The sequence below is a fragment of the Orcinus orca genome, chromosome 14 (genome assembly GCF_937001465.1).
Source record: "Orcinus orca chromosome 14, mOrcOrc1.1, whole genome shotgun sequence".
NCBI classification, from domain to species: Eukaryota; Metazoa; Chordata; class Mammalia; order Artiodactyla; family Delphinidae; genus Orcinus; species Orcinus orca.
The window spans coordinates 53886038-53907838 of NC_064572.1; the positions used below are offsets into that span (position 1 = coordinate 53886038).

The window sequence follows — 21801 nt, forward strand, 5'->3', positions numbered from 1 at the left end:
AGCATAAAAAGTATTAATCTGTTTTTAACCAATGGACGAATAAAACTACACTAGAATGTCAAGGTAGAGTTGAACAAGAAAAGAAAAAATGATTGTGATAGCATACGCTATTTGTTTTTCTCTTTCTGACTTACTTCACTCTGTATGACAGACTCTAGGTCCATCCACCTCACTACAAATAACTCAACTGCGTTTCTTTTTATGGCTGAGTAATGTTCCATTGTATATATGTACCACATCTTCTTTATCCATTCATCTGTCGATGGACGCTTAGGTTGCTTCCATGTCCTGGCTATTGTAAATAGGGGTGGGATAGGGAGGGTGGGAGGGAGACACAAGAGGGAGGAGATATGGGGATATATGTATATGTATAGCTGATTCACTTTGTTATAAAGCAGAAACGAACACACCATTGTAAAGCAATTATATTCCAATAAAGATGTTAAATAAATAAATTAATTAAATGATTGTGGTAATCATTTTACAATATATACATAGTGCAAATCATTATGTTGTACACCTTAAACTAATACAATGTTATATGTCAATTATATCTCAATAAAACTGGAGGGAAAAGAGGAAAAGTAAGGAATTATGATCAAATTCACTACTCCATAAGGAAAGATCCATGGGGCAATTAATTGTTTTTTGTTTTCTTTTTTTTTAAACTGAGGTTATAGCTGATGTACAATATTATATGTTTCAGGTGTGCAACACAGTGATTCACAATTTTTAAAGGTTAAATTCCATTTATAGTTATTATAAAATATTGGCTACATTCCCTGTGTTGTACAACATATCCTCGTTTATCTATTTTATACATTAACAGTTTGTACCAATTAATCCATGGGGCAATTGTTAATTGGGAGCTCAGTGGCATATGGATAACTCAATTATCCAGAAGACTTAGTGTAAATAAGTACTCATTATTCTCTCTACCACAAACACTTGAAAGGATTTAAGTTTATCATTCTTACAGGAAAAAAATTTTAAAATAAAAATGCTTTCAATTTTAAAAAAACTTAAAAAGAAAAGATCTGGGACAAGAAATAAAATGTAACCTTAAGACCCAGATATCAGGTCATACTCTCTTGGCTGACTATAAATTTATCTCCATCTCCAAGGTTGCCTGATTCTTCAGTTGCGTCACTGCATCATCTGTTTTAAAGCTGCTGTTTTCTGTAGCAACATGTACTTTCCTGATATTTTATGCCTAAATAAGGTATCGCCAGATTTAATTGTTTACTTAAGATTAATAACTTTGAAATGTTTTCATTACTCGAGGGACTATTTTTGCTTATTTGTTCTAACAAATTTTTTTTCAGATACTTTGATTTTTGTATTGAACTATGGACATTGGTAATCCGTCCTTGTTCAGCACATTGAGTATTAACATTCTTTCAAAGTTTTGACACTTTTTTTTATTGTTTAAACAAATTCAGTGAGACTTAAAAATGAAATGAATGTATAAAAATATCACTTATCTTACTAAGAAGTATATGTTTTAACAGCAAATGAGGTTTGTAAAATACACATTACCTTTTAGGTAAAGTCCAGCTAGCTGAATCTAAGATTCGGAGAACAGGAAAAACATAATGTGATATAAAGAGAATAGAGTTTGTGGCTTCGTGTAGGTACATAACTGGATTTCAGAAAATAATTAACATTGATCACAGATGCGTTTTTAAAAACAGATGACTTTGAGAAACTTACCACATTCATATTTGTTTCAGGATCCACAGGTGCCAGATTCCCTCTAGATACCTCGGAATGCAGGGTCCCAAGGACCAAACAGACCACCAAACACCAGAGCCACATTTTCATTCTGTATAAAACAGTCTGCTGTTACTTGTCTACACAAAGTTTTACTACACAAAATTATGTTAGTAAATAATGCTCCCATACAAAGTTCTGAACCAGGTTTAGGTCAGGTAAAAGTTAGGTAAAGGGCAAATATAGAACAAATGACTCAAGCCATACCTCGAAGCAAAAATTGAGGAATTCTCTTTTACTGGGAAACCTCCCACCCGCCACCCCCAGTTAATATGTGACATTTGGAGCCCAGAACACCCACTCACCTCCTCACCAGGTGGTTAAACATAATGTTCCCAGAGAAATAGCAGAAAGAAGGACTCAGAAGAGAACAGGTTGAGAAAAAGGAAGATCCCCCAAATTCCAGAGCCTGTTAACCTCCCACCTTTTCCTAATTGTAATTTAAACCCTTTTAAGTTCAGCAATATGAGTTCTTGCTCCCACTAGCTATTCACTTCCCTTCCTGCATAAAATTACACCCAAGGGAAAAAGTGTCATGAAAGAAAAGAGAGCTTGCAAGAGCAATAGAGGGAAAGAAGACCACCCCTCTTTGCTTCTGAGACCCTCCAGCCATCACCAAAGACCATCTAGTTTCTGGCAGTGATGGCACAAAATCATAGTGTAGCAAAGACCTTGAAGATGGATGTGAAAGGCAAAATGAAGTGACTCTTCCAAGGACGCCCAGATGGTTAGAGGCAAAGCTGGGACAACAGCCCAGGCCCCCCACATTTTTCAAAATAAATATAATCATTCAAAAAGATGCATGAACGGGGCTTCCCTGGTGGCGCAGTGGTTGAGAGTCCGCCTGCCGATGCAGGGGACATGGGTTCGTGCCCCGGTCCGGGAAGATCCCACGTGCCGCGGAGCGGCTGGGCCCGTGAGCCATGGCCGCTGAGCCTGCGCGTCCGGAGCCTGTGCTCCGCAACGGGAAAGGCCACAACAGTGAGAGGCCCGCGTACCGCAAAAACAAAAACAAAAACAAACAAACAAAAAAAAAAGATGCATGAGTGTATACCCATACAAAGACTTGCCCAACAGCCAAACACTGGAAAAACCCAAATGCCCCAATGGGTGAGTGGGTCAACATATTGCGATATATACACACTACTCAGCAATAAAAAGGAATGCACATAAAATAACATGGATGAATCTCAAAACAACTATGGTGAGTGAAAGAAGCCAGACCATATAAATAAATATGTACGATTTCATGTCTATAAAACTCTAGAAAATGCAACCTTATCTCTATTGACGTAAAGCAGATCAATGGCTGCCTGGGGAGACGAGGGCCAGGAGCTAAGCATTGCAAAGGGAAATCTTTTGGGGGTGATGAACAGGTTAATGATATTGAACGTATCACAGTTTCACATGTGTATACATATCAAAACATAAAATTGTACATTCTAAATATGCCCTGCTATTGTACGTCAGTAATACAATACAGCTGTTTTTTTTTTTTTAATACAGCTGTTTTTAAGTCTTGGGCTTAAACTGAGTATTCCACAAGTCTTAAGAAATTGGTTCTCAGAAGATTGCAAAAGTGAACTGACTCCCTTCTGTCGGTGCATCTCTTGATGGTGCTACAGTGATTTCTCCCAGCAGTGGTGAACCTGGAAATTCTAGACAGGAGGGGATGTTATCTTGAGTCTCTACTGGCAAAGCAAGCCCACTGTGCTTACTCATAAGTTTGTATTTCTCTACAGTGGTTGGGAAGGGCTGTACAGTTCCGGGCTACCTTTTATTATAAATATAACCTTCCAAAAGCCCATTATTTCTCGGGAATAAGGAGTATATTGAAAAGAAAAGTGAAAGTCTGTAACCACAATTTGAAACAGTGAAGCCTCTGGCAGTACCTGCGTTTCCACTCAGGCCTATCCTCCGGGACCTGGACCAGCTGTCCACAATGGAAGCTCCAGGAAGATAACAGCTGAAGCCACTCAACTGGAAATGTCACCCAGCTGATTTTTCCTTCCAACAAAACACTAGTTTTTCAACCTACTAGTCCAGTAATTGTCATAAGGATGAGGATTGAGAAGTTCAAAAGAGAAAAAGCCTCCTCCAGGATGCATGCAATGTGCTTTGCTGGGCTCTCTTAGCAACTTTTATCTCAACCCTTTTTATACTGTAACAATCCAATTAAGTACTTGTCTGTCTTCATTTTACCCCAGCCCAAGGGCAGAGCCAGCATCTGAGTCAACTCTGAACCCCCAGGACCTAGCAAAGTGTAGGTGCACAAGACAGATTTTGAAAAATGGGATTGGGGCAGTCCAGAGTTCAGTGGCTGAAGAAAAGCTCCAAAGCAGCTTGTCATTCAGCTTTCTAATAATAACAACACCACTAATAATTTCCGCTCCCATTTAATCTCCTGCTATGCTCCAGACTTCCGCAGGCAGCGCTTCCGACCTACTATGTTAATTACGCCTCCGACAACTCTCTGCAGTACCGTTAGGTCCTTTTTCCAGGAAACTGAGCCTCACCCAAGTACTGGAAGCAAAATGCCAACTGGTTAAATAGTATCGCCAAGATATTCACCAGGACCGATGTCAAACCGTTATCGACCACACCTTGACTAACAAGTTAGAGTGGTCTGCAGGCTGCCTGGGGGAGTTAATAGGAGTAAAGGACAAGGAGGCAGGAGGTGAGGGAAGCTGGGAATCAGAAATCCTGGGTGTCGCTGCAGCCCAGAGGTGACCGCGCCTGCCCAGGAAACCCGAGGGCACCTGGGAAAGAGCAGGCAAATTCAAGACAGCCCTCAATTCCTGGGTCACCGCGAGATGCCTCGGGCGACCACCTGCAGAAGAGGCATCCACAGGTGCTCCAGGTAAGACGCGCCGGAGACCAGCGCAGAGAGTCCTGCCGGCGTGCGGAGGCTCAGGGCCGGCTGGAATGAGCCTTGGAAGCGGTGCGGGGCCCTGGCCTCAGAGCCCGTGGGGGGAAGCCGAAGCTGCGGCACCCGCACCTGGCAGCGCAACGGGGCCGGCACTCACCTGGAGCAATCCTCCCGGGCCGCTGTCCACAGCCGCAGTGCCAGCTCGCGGGACTGGGTCCCCGGCTGGGACCTGGAGGAGGCGGTGACGGCTGGACGCCAGGGCCAGCTCCCGCCTCCGGCTACCAGCGCCCCCAATCAGAGCAGCCGGCCGCCGGGAAGTGCCGCGGAGACACCGCCCAGGCCTAGCGCCGCCGCCGCTTCTGAGAGGGTCCTCCGCTGAAGCGGAGCATGCGCCATGGACCAAGAGGTGCGGCGCCCTGCGGCCTCCTCCCCGGCGGAGTCGATTACCAGCTACACCTGCAGGCCGCACCCGCCCGGTCTCCTAGCGGCTGCCCCCGGCTCTGCCCCAGGGGCTCTTGCAGGGCCGCCACTCTCTGCGCCTAGCACGGAAAACATAGGCTCTACAGATGAAAAGAAATTATATGCTACGTATAAAGCCCTTAGCGGTGTGCCTGCTGCAAAGTAATCTTACTGTACATTTTATTTTTATTGCTAAGATGCCTAGCATTATTAAGACACTAGGGGTATAGTAGCCAAACAAGAGCCCTCTTCTCCTGCTTACATTCTAATGGGAAGAAACACCATGAATAAATTAAAAAATGAGGTAATGGAAAGTGCTATGAAGAGCAATAAAAAACTAAAGGGATAAAGAAGGTGGGTGCTATGTTATGTACAAGGTAATCAGGAAAGGACTCTCTGATGAAGTGACACCGGAGCACAAACAAAAAGGAGGTGACTCAGAGCCATGTGGATACTGGGGAAGGAGTATTCTGAGATGAGAGAATAGCAAATGCAAAGGTCCTGAGGCAGGAATATTCTTACTAGGTTCTAGTAAGCGAAATTCGGTCAGCATGGCTGGAACAGAATGCACGTGGTGAGAGTGGTAGAACCTGAAGTCCTAGAGGTGCCTTGGGGGCCAATTGTAACGACTCTGCTATTTCTTCTGACCAAGATAAGAAGCCATTGGAAGGTTTTCAGGAGAAAGGCAACAAAACCTTGCCAGTCATATCATTTGTAAATATTTTTCCCCATTCCATAGGTTGTCTTTTTCTTTTGTCAGTGATGTCCTTTGCTGTGCAAAAGCTTTTAAGTGTAACTAGATTCCCCCTCCCCCTTTTTTGCTTTTGTTTCCTTTGCCTTTGGAGACAGATCTAAAAATATATGTATATATTACTATGATTTATGTCAAAGAATGTTCTGCCTATGTTCTCGTCTAGGAGTTTTATGGTTTCAGGTCTTACATTTAGGTCTTCAATCCATTTTGAGTTTATTTTTGTATATGGTGTGAGGAAATGTTCTAATCTCATTGTTTTGCATATAGCTGTCCAGTTTTCCCAGCACCACTTGTTGAAGTGTCTTTTCTCCATTGTATATTTTTGCTTCCTTTGTCATAGATTAATTGGCCATAGGTGCGTGGGCTTATTTCTGGGCTCTCTATTCCATTCCCTCTTAATAGTTTAACTGCCAGCCGGCCATTTTTCACTTTGTCACAAAGAAGGGGCCAATTGAGTCCTGAAGGAAATGGGGGAGCTTGCCCTGTCAATATTGGGACAGGGGAGCCTTCCAGGTGGAGACTCAGAGGGTGGCAGGGGTAGAGGTAAGGATGGGGAAGTCCATCATGTATGGCTACATAAATCCTTGCGAGAACTTTGGCTTTTACTGATTTGAAAATGCTTTTGTTGTTTTATTTTAATATTGCTTATTATTGAGTTTGTGGTTGTTCTGTGATACACTTACATGATATTTTAAAACAATGAAATTGTGCTTATGTCTTTAAACAATTTGTTTGCAGTGACTTCTATACCCCTTGTAACATTATAATCCACAAATTTCTGTTGGAGTTCTATAACATATCATTTTAAAAATGATTCATGGTTCAAAACAAAACAAAAAACAGACAAATGAAAAAACAAACAAACAAAAAAAAAAAAACTCAGAGGAGCTATTAAAGTAGAGAGAGAGAGGGCAATTACACTTTTTGTCTGTACCATTCGTTTCATTACAGAGAAGGAATCTTCCAAAGAAGAGAAGAACCAGGCTAAATCCCTGGGATCTTTAGGAGAAAAGAAGGCCTGAAAGGGAGCAGACTGAGACCTGAGGAAAGGCCACAGTGGTCAGCAGTGCTGGGTTCTCCCACAAGATCCTGGTTACCCTGTAAACCCTAGGAATATGGAAATCAGTGTCAATACTAAGTGCCAACCAATTGTAGACAGCCAGGCCAGTCTAACAGTTACTCTCATAAGATCAGTCTTTCCAAGTATTGCAGAATTTATTTGCATTTTATAGAAAGCACAGATCTGAATGTAGTTAAGGAAGCAACTATAGACAGAACTAGCAGATGCAGCATTAGCTTTAAAAGATGTTCTGTACCTTTATATCTGCTGGCTTGTTCCTTTTTTGTGTAGGCAACTTTCTAGAATTTCTCCTTATTCTCCACCTCCTCCTCCAACCCTTTCCCTTCCTATGTGAGTCAGAACTGAGCTGTCAGAGCAGAAAATGAAAGCCTCTCTCCTTGCCTCAAATTTAGAAAAATATATATTTATTTTTTGTTTTTATGAAACTTTTATATGTTATCACCATCAATCATGTTGGGTACAAAAGAAGAAGGCAGCTGCCTCAAGGGAGTGGAAGAGTGACCCGGTCATGACTTGTGATGCTTGACTATAGACACACCTTTTCTGCAAGTCCTCAAATGTCTGTTCTGCTCAGACTTGTGAAATAGTTCAACAGTTAACGAGAAGGGCCTCAATATTAGAGGACTGAGAAAGCAGGGAAAGAACTGTGTTATTATATTATGCTTTATGTTATCTTGAGTGGAAGATAAGGAGTCTATACAAGTCTGTTTTTTTGTTTGTTTGTTTGTTTTTGTTTTTTTTGTTTTTGCGGGATGCGGGCCTCTCACTCTTGTGGCCTCTCTCGTTGCGGAGCACAGGCTCCGGACACTCAGGCTCAGCGGCCATGGCTCACGGGCCCAGCCGCTCCGCGGCATGTGGGATCTCCCTGGACCTGGGCACGAACCCATGTCCCCTGCATCAGCAGGCAGACTCTCAACCACTGCACCACCAGGGAAGCCTTATACAAATGTTTTGACTCAAGTCTGTCTCAGCTTCTATTTTCTGTTTCTCAGTTTCTATAGGGGGCCTATCTAATGACCTCATAAATCTGTTCCAGATGAAGAGCTGTCTATAAAATGCTCTATGGTTCGATGACCATGTGTGTCACAAGGTCTGTAAATTGCTCTGAAAACTGCTGTGAGAATTACTTTGATATAATTACTTATGACAGCAAGATTGCAAAACTTCAGAGAGCATTTTGATCACCCTGCAGCATGCTTTACAGATATCTCTACAGCTAATCTGTCTAAAAGAGGAAAATAAGGAATGGAGAATAGAATAATGTGCAGGTGGCCATGAACGTGCAACTTAAAATATCTTAGTTTGTAACCATCAACCTTACTCCTACAGAGGATCTATTCTTATACTAGCTTAAACCTTCCTGTTCATGTGGTGTATACCCGAAACGCTCAATGTCAGGTTTTTGAAAACAGGTATCACGACTTGTATCAGTTTGGATTCTAACTAGGACACTTAAAATGGGATGATTGAGAGAGCTGATTTACAAAGGGACTATTTAACAGTTGTTGGGTAGGGGAATCACAAGACAGCACAGCAGTTAGCCATCACTAGGCCCAAAGAGATGAGATGGCTACTGGAAAACAGAAGGAAAGAGTCTCATCGAAGGCCCCTTGAAAGGAACAGTACCCTTCAGTAGACTGACATAGCACTTAGCCTCTCAGCAGGGAGAGAACCAGAGAAATAAACCCTCTACCATCACTGTCTCTCTCCCTTCTTCTCCAAAGTGCTCCCCATTGACAAAACTCAATCAGTAGCTGGAGGACATAGGAGCCTGTTAATATAGTCTATTCCATAATCCTTCCACTTCACAGGGCAGGATGGAAAAAGATGAAAAATGGAGCTAGATTGGGGAAATTCAAGATAATGTTCACATGATCTTTCTACACTCTATGCTGGCAGAGGGAAGTAGGAGGAAGGCCAGAATTGTGGTTAACAATGCGGACTCAGGGATCAGACCTCCCAAGTTCAAGCCAGTATCTACAACTTGTTAGCTATGCAAACTTGGGGAAGATTTTTAACTTCTTTCTGCCTGTTTCCGCATCTCTAAAATAAAATTAGTAGTGTCTAAGACCATTTCAAAGTTTAGACAAGATAAAATGTGTAAAAGCACTTAAGAGTTATTTGTAGTGAGGTGGATGGACCTAGACTCTGTCATACAGAGTGAAGTAAGTCAGAAAGAGAAAAACAAATACCGTATGCTAACACATATATACGGAATCTAAAAAAAAAAAAATTGGTCATGAAGAACCTAGGGGCAGGATGGGAATAAAGATGCAGACCTACTAGAGAATGGACTTGAGGATATGGGGAGGGGGAAGGGTAAGCTGGGACAAAGTGAGAGAGTGGCATGGACATATATACACTACCAAACGTAAAATCGATAGCTAGTGGGAAGCAGCCGCATAGCACAGGGAGATCAGCTCGGTGCTTTGTGACCACCTAGAGGGGTGGGATAGGGAGGGTGGGAGGGAGGGAGACACAAGAGGGAAGATATATGGGGATATATATATATGTATAGCTGATTCACTTCGTTATAAAGCAGAAACTAACACACCATTGTAAAGCAATTATACTCCAATAAAGATGTTAAAAAAAAAAAGCACTTATAATAGGTCTGGCATATAGCACTCGATAAATGTTGGTTAATTGTTTGTTTGTTTTTTTTAACATTTTTCCTTACAGTAAATTCCTTTCTATAAATTCAGTTTATTTGCTTATTATTAATGGCTTTTCGTTATCATATAGGTTCAATATAATTCCCACTTTCGTGTGTATATATCTAACACAATTCTCCTCTGCATACCTAATTTTACAAAAATGGCCTCATACTATACATATTATTTAGTTGTCTACTTTATTCCCACTTAATATTGGAAATCTTTCTATGTCATTCAACATTTTAAAAATCACTTTTAATGGTTGCATGTATGATTTTGTCATTTGGAGGTACAATAATTTACTAACAAATCCCCTTTGTTGGATGTTTAAGTTATTTCCATTTTTAAAAACCAATATCAGGGACTTCCCTGGTGGCGCAGTGGTTAAGAATCCACCTGCCAATGCCGGGGACACGGGTTCGATCCCTGGTCAGGGAAGATCCCACATGCCACGGAGCAACTAAGCTCGTGCACCACAACTACTGAGCCTGCACTAGAGAGCCCACAAGCCACAACTACTGAAGCCCGCGTGCCTAGAGCCCATGCTCCGCAACAAGAGAAGCCTCCACAACAAGAGAAGCCACCGCAATGAGAAGCCTGTGCACCACAGCGAAGAGTAGCCCCCGCTCACCGCAACTAGAGAAAGCCCGCGTGCAGCAACGAAGACCCAACGCAGCCAAATAAATAAATAAATTTATAAAAAAAACAATATCAGCTATTATGCATGGTAATTCCATTAGGATAAAGTCTTTGAAATAAAATTTATAGGTCTAACAAAGGTTCTCCTTTAAGGATTTTTCTTATTTGTTCTAATATTTTATTCTTCTTTCAACATTGTTTAAAGATGCCAACATAGGGACTTCCCTGATGGCACAGTGGTTAAGAATCCACCTGCCAATGCCAGGGACACAGGTTCGATCCCTGGTCCAGGGAGATCCCACATGCCATGGAGCAACTAAGCCCGTGCGCCACAACTACTGAGCCTGCGCTCTAGAGCCTGTGAGCCACAACTACTGATGCCCGCGCGCCTAGAGCCCGTGCTCCGCAACAAGAGAAGCCACCACAATGAGAAGCCCGTGCACTGCAACGAAGAGTAGCCCCCACTCACCGCAACTAGAGAAAGCCCGCGCACAGCAACGAAGACTCAACGCAGCCAAAAATAAATAAATAAAAATAAATTAATTCAGAAAAGAAGAGATGCCAACATATTAGACAAACAAATCTTTGGTAATGTAAGTGTTAACTTCTCTGGAGACAACCATACAATCCTTTAAGATGACATGAAAGTGTGTATAAGTGACACTGAGGTTTCTGCAGCCTAGAGGTTTCCCTCTCTTTGGGGGTAAATTTAAAGTGACATATTGGCAAGACAATAATTCAACTGTAGCTTTTTTTTTTTTAATGGGTAAGCACTTTATTTATTTATTTTGGCTGTGCTGGGTCTCAGTTGCAGCACGCGGGATCTTTAGTTGCAGTATGCGAACTCTTAGCTGCAGCATGCATGCAGATCTAGTTCCCTGACCAGGGACTGAACCCCGGCCCCCTGCATTGGTAGCGCAGAGTCTTACCCACTGGATCACCAGGGAAGTCCCTCAACCGTAGCTTTTGAAAATATTTCCTTTCCAAACGTTAACATCCGGTAAATGAACATATCCCCTGTTAGATCAAAGAACTCAACAGGAAAAGCACAAGCATGGGTACTCCCTTCACCTCCGTGCATCATCTTAGACCTTTCTTAGACCCCAGGCTGCTCCAGGAAATTCTGGTCACCTAGAAAGACCCTTCACCTCTAGCTCATGCTAAAAGTACTCCTTATTCCGAACAAGATGAAAGATAACATTCTTCCTAAGGGAAGGCAGAAGGAGGAAACACATTTGTTAAGCATTTCCTGTAAGTGTCTTCCTAAGTACTTCACATCCAATATCTCAATAACCCCTTGCAAATATGCATAAAATTCTCTAGACTGCTCACTTCTTTATCCAAAAAAGCAGGATGTTATATCTTTCTAATTCATTTTAGGTGACTCCTGGCACAACTAAGTATCTCCCTGAAAGACAGGTAATAAGTAATATCTGATAGAGATGAGAATAAGACAAAAAGGACTCACTTGCTTTCATTTGGCTTAAAGAAAGCACTCTATTATAAGCAATACTCAGACCAATGCATGATACAGTGCAAAATTTTAATACAATGTGGTTAAACACAATATTCAAGCACATGAAGGTCATCTTCTGACAGATGAACTGGGCATTTTTTCAATAGTTTCCTTAGTGTAACTTTATAAAATTCTTGCCTTCAAAAGTGTCTGGTGTCTTGATACTTGTTCAAAAGTCTGATATAAGACAACCACATCTCAACAGTGAGAGATTTAGGAGAACATCCTAATGCCCGTCTTCAGAATACATCATCAGAGAACTGATCACCATCTTCATCCCTTACTTCTTGGTATTTCCCCCAAAGTCTACCCTCTGGATTATAGGTATGCATTTTAATGTTCGGTCTTTCAGCTAATCTTTGTCCTGGGATCTTGGCTTGCATCTCCTCACAACTGTTTCTGCTCTTTCTGAAGTACCAAATATCCTTCCAGGAAAGCAGCCGTGTAGGTGTACAGTGACGTGGTAGATGTCCAGCTGCTGTGATGCCATTAAGATGCTTCTTATCCTTGTGCCTCCTTCTTCAGAGGAAACAGGAGGCTCTCTTCTCGCATAATGACAAAAGGGAATACATTTGTTTTAAGTTTTTGTGGTGAGGGCGCTGGGTTTTTGGCCCAAATTCCTAGCACTTCCATGAATGAGGCTCCTTCTGAGTTCCACTGTGAACGCCTAGCCACAGGTACAGTACTTGTGTTTTCCTCTGAGTGATTTTTTACCTTGTGATCCTTTGTAACCTATCAATAAACAGGTTGTCAGAGCTGGAGTATCTTCTGCTTCACTTGAATGTCGATGCTGAGGGAGGTACTCACTAGCTTCGGAAGAGGAAGGCGCGCGGGCCCTGCAGCTGGAAGGCCGGCTCTCTCCCGCTGAGGACTCGCTTTTGAAGTCTCTCCACCGTTCGTGAAGGGGACGAGTGGTCCCTGTTTGTGTGAGGCTGCTTTAGATGACCTGCTGTTATCTGCGGAGGAACAGCCAGGAACGGGTCATAAAATGTCGCGAATCACTGTCAGAATTCTGGGCCTTAGCCGGGTCCACATCCTCTCCCGCAGTGGCTTTTCGCCTTGGTGCACGGTCTACGGGATGAAACAGTTCGTGTTTCCTCCAAGCTCCTCACGTTGTGCAATTTGGCCACAGAGTTGAAGCTCTTTTCACCCTCGGCGGGCAATTTGTAAGTGACCTTGTAGTTGTCAAAGCCTCGCCTAGCGCTTCAGCGCCTCCCCGAGCTCTGCCGGACTCGGCGGCCCGAGTCCCAGGAGCTGGGGCTCCAAGCGGGTACACGGGCGCGAGGCTGGAGGGCGACGTACAACTCGGTCCCCCGGCAGTCCCGCCGCTCGCGCCCATCGCTGCCGAGAAAGACAAATACCGTATGCTAACACATATATATGGAATCTAAGAAAAAAAAATGTCATGAAGAACCTAGGGGTAAGACGGGAATAAAGACACAGACCTACTAGAGAATGGACTTGAGGATATGGGGAGGGGGAAGGTTAAGCTGTGACGGGGTGAGAGAGTGGCATGGACATGTATACACTACCAAACGTAAAATCGATAGCTAGTGAGAAGCAGCTGCATAGCACAGGGAGATCAGCTCGGTGCTTTGTGACCACCTAGAGGGGTGGGATAGGGAGGGTGGGAGGGAGGGAGACGCAAGAGGGAAGAGATATGGGGACATATGTATATGTATAACTGATTCACTTTGTTATAAAGCAGAAACTAACACACCATTGTAAAGCAATTATACTCCAATAAAGATGTTAAAAAAAAAAGGATGTTGATTCATTACAAAACCGCCATCTAGAAAGCCAGTCACGAGTTAAACTTCCATCAGAGATCAGTTATTGCAGGATTGGATCCTATTTGGGGCACCTATTTTGCAATCTATTTCATATTTGAGAGAGGACGAATTTTTAAAAATTTCTTTACCAAAAATTGAGACTAAGTCCTAGTAATGAATCTGCAGGTCCAATTTGTGATGGCGACTGGATGTGATTACAGAGTTGCTGAGGTGTTAAGATGTGAGGACCTGGGCTTAGACTTTGGAGTCAGAATTCTTGGTCTGTCATTTGTTCGTTGTGTGGTCTCAGTGCCAATTTCTTTCTCTTTAAAGGATTGCTTAACTATGTCTATGCAAAGGGCAGATGGATCTTGGGGACAGTGGATTTTAGTCAACTTAATGAGATGGTCACTTCAGTTTAGCTGCTGTTCCTGCTTTTCATTGTTGGAGAAAATTGACCCATTCTGGGGCAGGTGGTATGCAGCTATGCAACTGGTAAATGCTGTATTATCTATTCATGTTAGTAAAGACCAATAGAAGCAGTTTGCTTCCAGCTGGCCAGACCAGAAATTCACCTTCCCTATCTTATCTCAGGGATACAGCCCTCTGTCACTGTTTCCTTCACAGAGACTGATATTTCTTCATTTCCCAAGACATCATGCTGGTCCACTGTGATGCTGATGGTATGCTGCTGATTTGGACATGGTAAGCAGGAAGTTGCAACCATTCTAGACACCTTGATAAGACTCATGCATATCAGTGGGTGGAAATAAGCCCCTTAACATTTCAGAGGTCTGCCACCTTAGTGACGTTTCTAGGAGTCCAGTGTCTGGGGCATGTTGACATGTACTTTCCAATGTGGAATACAAGTTGTTGCATCTGCTCCCTTCTCCTACTGATAAAGAGGTACCAAGCCTAGTGGGCCTCCTTGGAGTCTGAGACAATGTGTACCCCGTTTGAGCCTGCTACTTTGACCCATTTTCTGAATTATCCTAAAGGCTGCCAGTTTTGAGTGCCCACAGAGCAAGAGAAGGGTCTGCAACAGGTCTGAGCTGCAGGCAAGCTGCTCTGCTACTTGTGCCACATGACCCAACAGATTTGAGAGGCCCAAAGTGCCTGTGACAGATAGTGATGCTCTATGGAGCCTTTGTCAGGTGAATCACAGAACACACCTTTAGGATCTTGGAGCATAGCTATGTCATCCTCTGCGAATTACTATTCTCCTTTGAGGAACAGTGTCTGGCTTGTTCAGGACTCTTAGTAGAGATTGAATGAATACTTGACAATAGGCCATCAAGCTATATGTGATTGACTACCCATGATGAATTGGGTGTAGCCTGACCAATTAAACTATAAAGTTGGGTGTGCACAGGAGCTCTCCATCATCAAGAAGTTCTGTAGATGAAACTGAGCCCATGTAGGACCTAAAGACGCAAGGAAGTCCCACAAGCAAGATTCCCATGACCCATATTCTTTCTACATTGCCTTTTCGCTCTCAGTCCTCACCTATGGCCTCATGGGGAGTTCCATGTGACTAGCTGACTGAGGAAGAGATTATTTGGACCAGTTTATACATGGTTCTGTATGATATGCTTGGTACCTCCCCAAAGTAGACAACTGTAGCACTCTAGCCCCATTTAGGGGTGGTTCCAAAGGACAGTGGTTATGGGAATTTCCCCCAGTGGAAGAGCTTTGAACAGTTAACCTGCATGTTAATCTTTCCAAGAAGGAAAGATGTCCAGAATTAATGGATCTACGTTGACTGTGGCTCCTTTAACCTGGAAGCTGAAATACCTAAGTCACCACTTTGGGCTCCTTATTCCAGTAATGCAACAGGCATCAGAACTTGGGTCAATGATTGCCAGCTTCCTTTTTTTTTTTTCCTCCCCACATCTATACTCCCCTTCCAACTCAGGTCCAAGCAGAGAAAGCCAAATACGTTTCTTAAACCAATCACATAAGATGTCCATCTTTAGTTAGTCCTCCTCCAGCTTCCCGGTGCCAGCAGCCCCCAGTCTGGGCTCCTGGAGCCTTCCCTTTCCACCTGGGAGCTTCCCACTGCTCTGTCTGCCTGGGGTCCCCGCCAAATGCAAGTGATGGTGGCGACTCCTCTGGGCACCTCTGAGTAAACAGCTGTGTGTTCTCACTGGCGTCGCCTGTGTTTATCTTACAGGGCATCGCGCCTCCCCAGCAGGTAGAAAAGAAGAAGAGCAGGGTTCCAGGGAGGCGCCGGGCCTGGCTGCGGTTTGGCTCCAGGTGGGGGAGCGCGGCCTCAACTTGGAACAGGGCCTCCTCTAATCCCCGGGCGGGGGTTCTGGAGGCGATGCTTCTGGAGGCGTGGAGATGGGGGTTCGCGTTTCAATCCCCTAGGTCGGGAGGCCGCCCTCCCTGCTCGCGAGTCCCGGCTGCCCGCACAGCGGCTGGTCCTGGTTCTGCTGCACCGGCAGCTGCTCACGTGGAGCATCGCCTTGCCCCGCATCCTCTCCTGCCCCCGCATCCTCTCCTGCCCCCGCATCCTCTCCTGCCCCCGCATCCTCTCCTCCCGCTCCACGGAGCTCGTGGTCTCCATCGTCCATCTCAAGTGTAGTGAGCGCGGCTCACGTTTCATCTCTGCCTCGGCTGCTCACCACGTGAGTGAGGAGTGTCATCCCTCTGTCTTGGCTTTCAGCTTCATTCAGGTTCCTCCGGCAAACCTCGATTTCGACTTGAACTTCCTGAAGAAGCTCCCGGTGGAGCCGATCGTGGCTTTTGCCGCTGGCGGAGGCTGGAGTCTCACCTCAGGGCAGAATGTCTGGGTCTGGCACCTGTCGGGCTGCCCCTGTGGGAGAAGTTCCCTTTGGACAGAGCCGGGGCTCCACTCCCTACTGACCCTGCAGGTAGACGGGTGGACTCGGGGACAGGTGGGGGCTGTGCTGGGCTTGGGCTCCTCACAGGTACTCTCCGCGGGACGGGGCCGGAGGTCCCCGTGGGCTGCACTTGGATTCCTGGTGCAGGCGGGGCCGGGTTAGACTGTGGCCGAAGCCGAAGCCAAGGGGGCCCCGGACCCGCACGGTTAGGCTGCCTTGGCCGTTCCGCACGGAGGCTGGCCGAGGCTGGCGCTCTCCCAGCGCGGGGGATTCCTGCTCTGATTTGTGCCGGTGGAGAGGGCGCTGGGGGTGGGCGGCAGAGGCGGTCTTCTTCCGCTGCCGCTCGCTGGCTGTGCTGTGGCCTCCGCCCTGCGCCCTGATCCTCCGCCACATCTGCGTTCCTCCCCGGCGGAGTGTTCTCAGAGCAGCAGTTAGAGGTGGGAATGTGCTGCTTGCAGCTGGCGGGGACCCTGTGCCTTTCCTGGGGGCGGGGAAGGAGCGCTGCGGTTAGATCCGCTGAAGGCTGAGGCTTCAGGGTGACCCGGTAGCCCTCTGGCTCAGATCTCTTATAACCCAGGAGCAGATATTGGAACATTACCTTGTCTTTCCGGCCTGTCAGTGAGTCCTGGATCTCTGTCTCCACGTGTAACCATGGATACCATGAATTCAGTCTGCTGGGGGTTTCTGGTAGTCAGAGAGCGGCTCCATGTAGAGCTTTAGTTCCTCATATCCATGACCCACAGTAATCCACGGATCCTTCATGATTTGCTCTTACTTCTTACTGAGAATCAGAGATTTCTTAAACAGATTTTCATTCCATAAACATGCAGAAGAGAATATAATATATTCTGTCCTAGTACCCGTCTGGCAGTCCTTGAAGTTCTGTCCATCAAGAGGCAGGAATCCATTGGCCAGTGTAGACAGGGTGACTTCCTGTGCTTCTTCCCTGGAAGAGTTCCGGGCAGCATGAGGGGGACCACCCCAGAAGGTGTCCAGCTTGTTGTAAAAGGTGCATTTGTTGCTGAAGCCAAAGTGTGATGTTCACATCCAAGAGCAGGTTTTCTGCCTTTAAATCTCTGTGGACAATACCCTCCTGGTGGACTCTGCTCTCAGCTGCTTTGCTTTCCTACTGCCATGAGCCACGAGGTACTCAAACACCTCTCCTCCACTAGCGTCCTCCTAACAAGGCGGAGAGTTTCCTCAGCCTCCGTCACTTCAAATACTTCACTATGTTGAGATGATCCAAACCTTCATGATTCCTGCTTTGCGGGACAGTCTCCGGAGGCTGGAGGAGTTCCGCTGAGTCTCATCAACGATCTTCACGGCTCTCGCTTTCCCAGCCAGGATGTGCCGGCCAACTTCACCGTAGCCCAGTCTCCCTTGCCAACGGTCTCGAGGGTCTGGTGGAGGCCATGTGAATCTGGGTCTCTTCTCAACAGAGACGGCTCAGAGGCCCCGCAGCACACTGGACTCACTGCTGCGCTTGGAGTCGAGGCGTCCTAACGTCGGCTTACATCTGGGAAGAGCTGGTGAGAAGCTTGGTCCAAATCAAAAGAAAACCAGTTCGAAGTTCACCCCATGAACTGGTCTTTATGACTGAATCAAAACACAATGCCAGACAAAAATGAAAATAAACTAAACTAATAAGAAAAACTGAAAAAGGAGTGATAAAAAGAATAAAGAAAAAAAAGAGAATAAAAAGTAAAAATGAGAAAAAGAAAAAAGTGAGAAAAAGAAAGTAACAAATGAAATACACAAAAATGCCAAGGAGGAAACAGGGTACCTTTGGTCAAAGTCTCTCAGGTAACTGAAAAGCAGCTTCCTGAGCCAGAAGGACTGACAATTTAGGCCCAGCCAGGGACTTGGATAAGTGCTAGGAACTCCAAAGCAATAGTTTTGCATGAGGTCATGGGAAGAAATGAATCTACCAACAAGACTGGGGATAATCCATTGTGATTTTCTCAGTTTTTGATCTCAAAACCCCCTTACTCTTTTAAAAAAAATATTAAGGGCCTCAGGGAGCTTTTTGTATGGGTTATAGCAAGTGACATTACCTTATTAGAAATGGAAACCTGTAGTATGCTTCAGTGGGCTTTTCTAGTTTGGAAAGGTGTGATCATTTCTGGCTTTTGAAAACCTCATAATGTCTACACTTAAAATATTCAATATCCTTTAAAACCTGAATGATTCGGCTCAAAATAATGTCACAACTTAATTGGCATTATGATACTGTCTGAAATGTTCTGTTGCATAAGACACAGTAAAGAACATTATTAATAACTCTAAAGCTGAAGGGAAACTAGCAGGTATCATAGTTTGATTTCTTATTCACAGTTCTGCCCAGTTTCTTTGGAGTACATTTCTCTTTCCACACTCTTTCTCTCTTTCTCTCTTTCCTCAGGGCTCTGTACTAACTCCTACTTCTGGCTGGACCATTCTCAGAGATCCATATGGTTTCCTCCCCAACCTCATTCAAGTCTTTGCTCCAATGTCACCTTCTCAGTGCGACCTTCCCTGATTTACCTATTTGGTCTTACAAAACCCATTGCATGTCTTATCTGCCACCCCTATTCCAAACTATGTATCATGGAAATTTTTTAAACTTACAAAAAATTTTTAAAGTATCTTCCTCATGTATCTATCATCCAATATCAATAATTTGCAACATTTTTGCAATCTTAGTTTATACATAAACACTTCAGTCTGCATCTTTAAATAAATGTATTTTAGAGACACTGCTACCATGCCATTATCAAATCTAAGAAACTAACATTATCATATACCAGTATATATTCAAGTCTCCCGGTTATCTCAAAGACGTCTTGTTACAGTTGATATGTTTGACAAGGTACATATATTGCTTTATAATTTTTCCATAGCTATGTCACCACTTAAAATACTACATATTTTACATATCTGCTTCCTGTCTGTATCTCCCATTAGAATTTCAACTTTGAACAAACAGAGATTTTTGTTTTGTCCTTTGTTCTAGGTATCTTCAGCCCCTAGAATGGCTTTCACATGCAGTAGGCGTTCAATAAATGTTTGTGGAATGAATGGAATTGGCAACAAGGATGTGACAATCAAGGGGTATGCTGTCTAAACCTGGTCAGATCTGTTCTATCTCTAAAACTTTGAGCAACTTTTCTGAGCCTTGGTTTTCCCATCTGTAAAGTGGGACTAATAACACCCACTTTGCAGAACTGATTGCAGGGCTGCAGTCTTGTGAGAAACAAGGAAAATATGCGTACAGTGCCTGGCATGTAGTACACCCTCAATGAGGCTACTATTTATATCTTTCATTAAGTTACAGATCTTGAGATGAGATCATCCTGGATTAGGATTAGCCCTAAATCCTATGACAGTGTCCTTATGACAGAAAAGAAGACACAGGGACACACAGGTAAGAAGACATATGAAGACAGAAGCAGAGACTAGAGTAATGCAGCCACAAACCAAGTAACACAGGACCCATCAGAAGCTAGAAGAGGCAAGAATGGATTCTCCCCTACAGCCTTCAGAGGGAGTGTGGCCCTGCCAACACGTTGATTTTGGATTTCTAGCCTCCAGAACAGTGGAGAACAAATTTCTGTTGTTTGGGGATTTCTGTCTTACACCAAGTTTGGGAGTACTGTGCCTGGGCTCAACCAATCCAATGGTTTGGAGCATGTTCACCATATTTTCAACGGATTTGAAGTTCAGGCCAAACTGGTTCTCAGTCTTCATTTATCTCTCTCTCTCTCTCTCTCTCTGTCACTATTCTCAATATATCTCCCCCAACTCCCACCTCCACTCTCCTACTTTTATGATGAACTCAGAGGCACCAAAAGATCTAATGATTTATTTCTGGCTTGTTCAGAGAGTTGTGACAGTGGGACAAATATCAACTGGAGGGTCTCTACTTATGTGATCTGATGCTGTACAAATACATTTTCCATCATCCTACGAAAGGTCAGGAAGGTGGGACAAATAGAAACATCAAGAGTGATTGGAGAGGGCCTGCACAGAATGGGAGAGGCAGCATGTGGAAAGGAAGGCCTCTGGAGTATGGAGTTCTGGAGTTTGGAGGATGATTTAACAAAGGCATAAGGAAAGGGCAGACAGCAGAAGCAAGAAGAACTACAACCGTGCAGCCTGTGGAACGAAAACCACATTCACAGAAAGACAGACAAGATGAAAAGGCAGAGGGCTATGTACCAGATGAAGAAACAAGATAAACCCCCAGAAAAACAACTAAATGAAGTGGAGATAGACAACCTTCCAGAAAAAGAATTCAGAATAATGATAGTGAAGATGATCAGGGACCTTGGAAAAAGAATGGAGGCAAAGATCTAGAAGATGCAACAAGTGCTTAACAAAGACCTAGAAGAATTAAAGAACAAACAAACAGAGATGAACAGTACAATAACTGAAATGAAAAATACACTAGAAGGAATCAACAGGAGAATAACTGAGGCAGAAAAATGGATAAGTGACCTGGAAGACAGAATGGTGGAATTCACTGCCATGGAACATAATAAAGAAAAAAGAATGAAAATGAAGACAGCCTAAGAAACCTCTGAGACAACATTAAGTACAACAACATTCACATTATAGGGGTCCCAGAAGGAGAAGAGTGAGAGAAAGGACCAGAGAAAATATTTGAAGAGATTATAGTTGAAAACTTCCCTAACATGGGAAAGGAAATAGCCACCCAAGTCCAGGAAGCACAAAGAGTCCCAGGCAGGATAAACCCAAGGAGAAATATGCCCAGACACATAGTAATCAAATTGGCAAAAATTAAAGACAAGGAAAAATTATTGAAAGCAACAACGGAAAAATGACAAATAACATACAAGGGAACTCCCATAAGGTTAACAGCTGATTTCTCAGCAGAAACTCTACAGGCCAGAAGGGAGTGGCACAATATATTTAAAGTAATGAAAGGGAAGAATCTACAACCAAGATTACTCTACCTGGCAAGGATCTAATTCAGATTTGACAGAAAAATCAAAAGCTTTACAGACAAGCAAAAGCTGAGAGAATTAGGCACCACCAAACCAGCTCTACAACAAATGCTAAAGGAACTTCTCTAAGTGGGAAACACAAGAAAAGAAAAGGACCTACAAAAACAAACCCCAAACAATTAAGAAAATGGTAATAGGATCATACATATCTATAATTACCTTAAACGTGAATGGATTAAATGCTCCAACCAAAAGACACAGGCTCACTGAATGGATACCAAAACAAGACTCATATATATGCTGCCTACAAGAGACCCAGTTCAGACCTAGGGACACACAGAGACTGAAAGTGAGGGGATGGAAAAAGATATTCCAAGCAAATGGAAATCAGAAGAAAGCTGGGGTAGCAATACTCATATCAGATAAAATAGACTTTAAAATAAAGAATGTTACAACAGACAGGAAGGACACTACATAATGATCAAGGGA

General features: G+C 43.9%; 1 protein-coding gene and 1 pseudogene across 3 annotated transcripts in view; both read right to left on the minus strand.

Moving 5' to 3' along the window:
- The window catches only part of LIPA (lipase A, lysosomal acid type), a 101903-nt gene that overhangs the window by 31191 nt on the left and 48911 nt on the right, over positions 1-21801 (minus strand). Inside the window, exons 1-2 of one of the 3 annotated variants that reach the window (XM_049696597.1) lie at positions 4803-5112; positions 1714-1827 (exon numbers count right to left, since the gene is read on the minus strand). In XM_049696597.1, coding sequence (XP_049552554.1) covers positions 1714-1824 — 111 coding nt within the window. In that variant the 5' untranslated portion in view covers positions 1825-1827; positions 4803-5112. Of the gene's footprint in view, positions 1-1713; positions 1828-4799; positions 5113-21801 lie in introns of those variants that run through there. The other 2 variants (XM_049696595.1, XM_049696596.1) reach the window with 2 other exon arrangements.
- LOC125960990 (serine/threonine-protein kinase MARK2-like) lies at positions 16293-20092 on the minus strand (annotated as a pseudogene).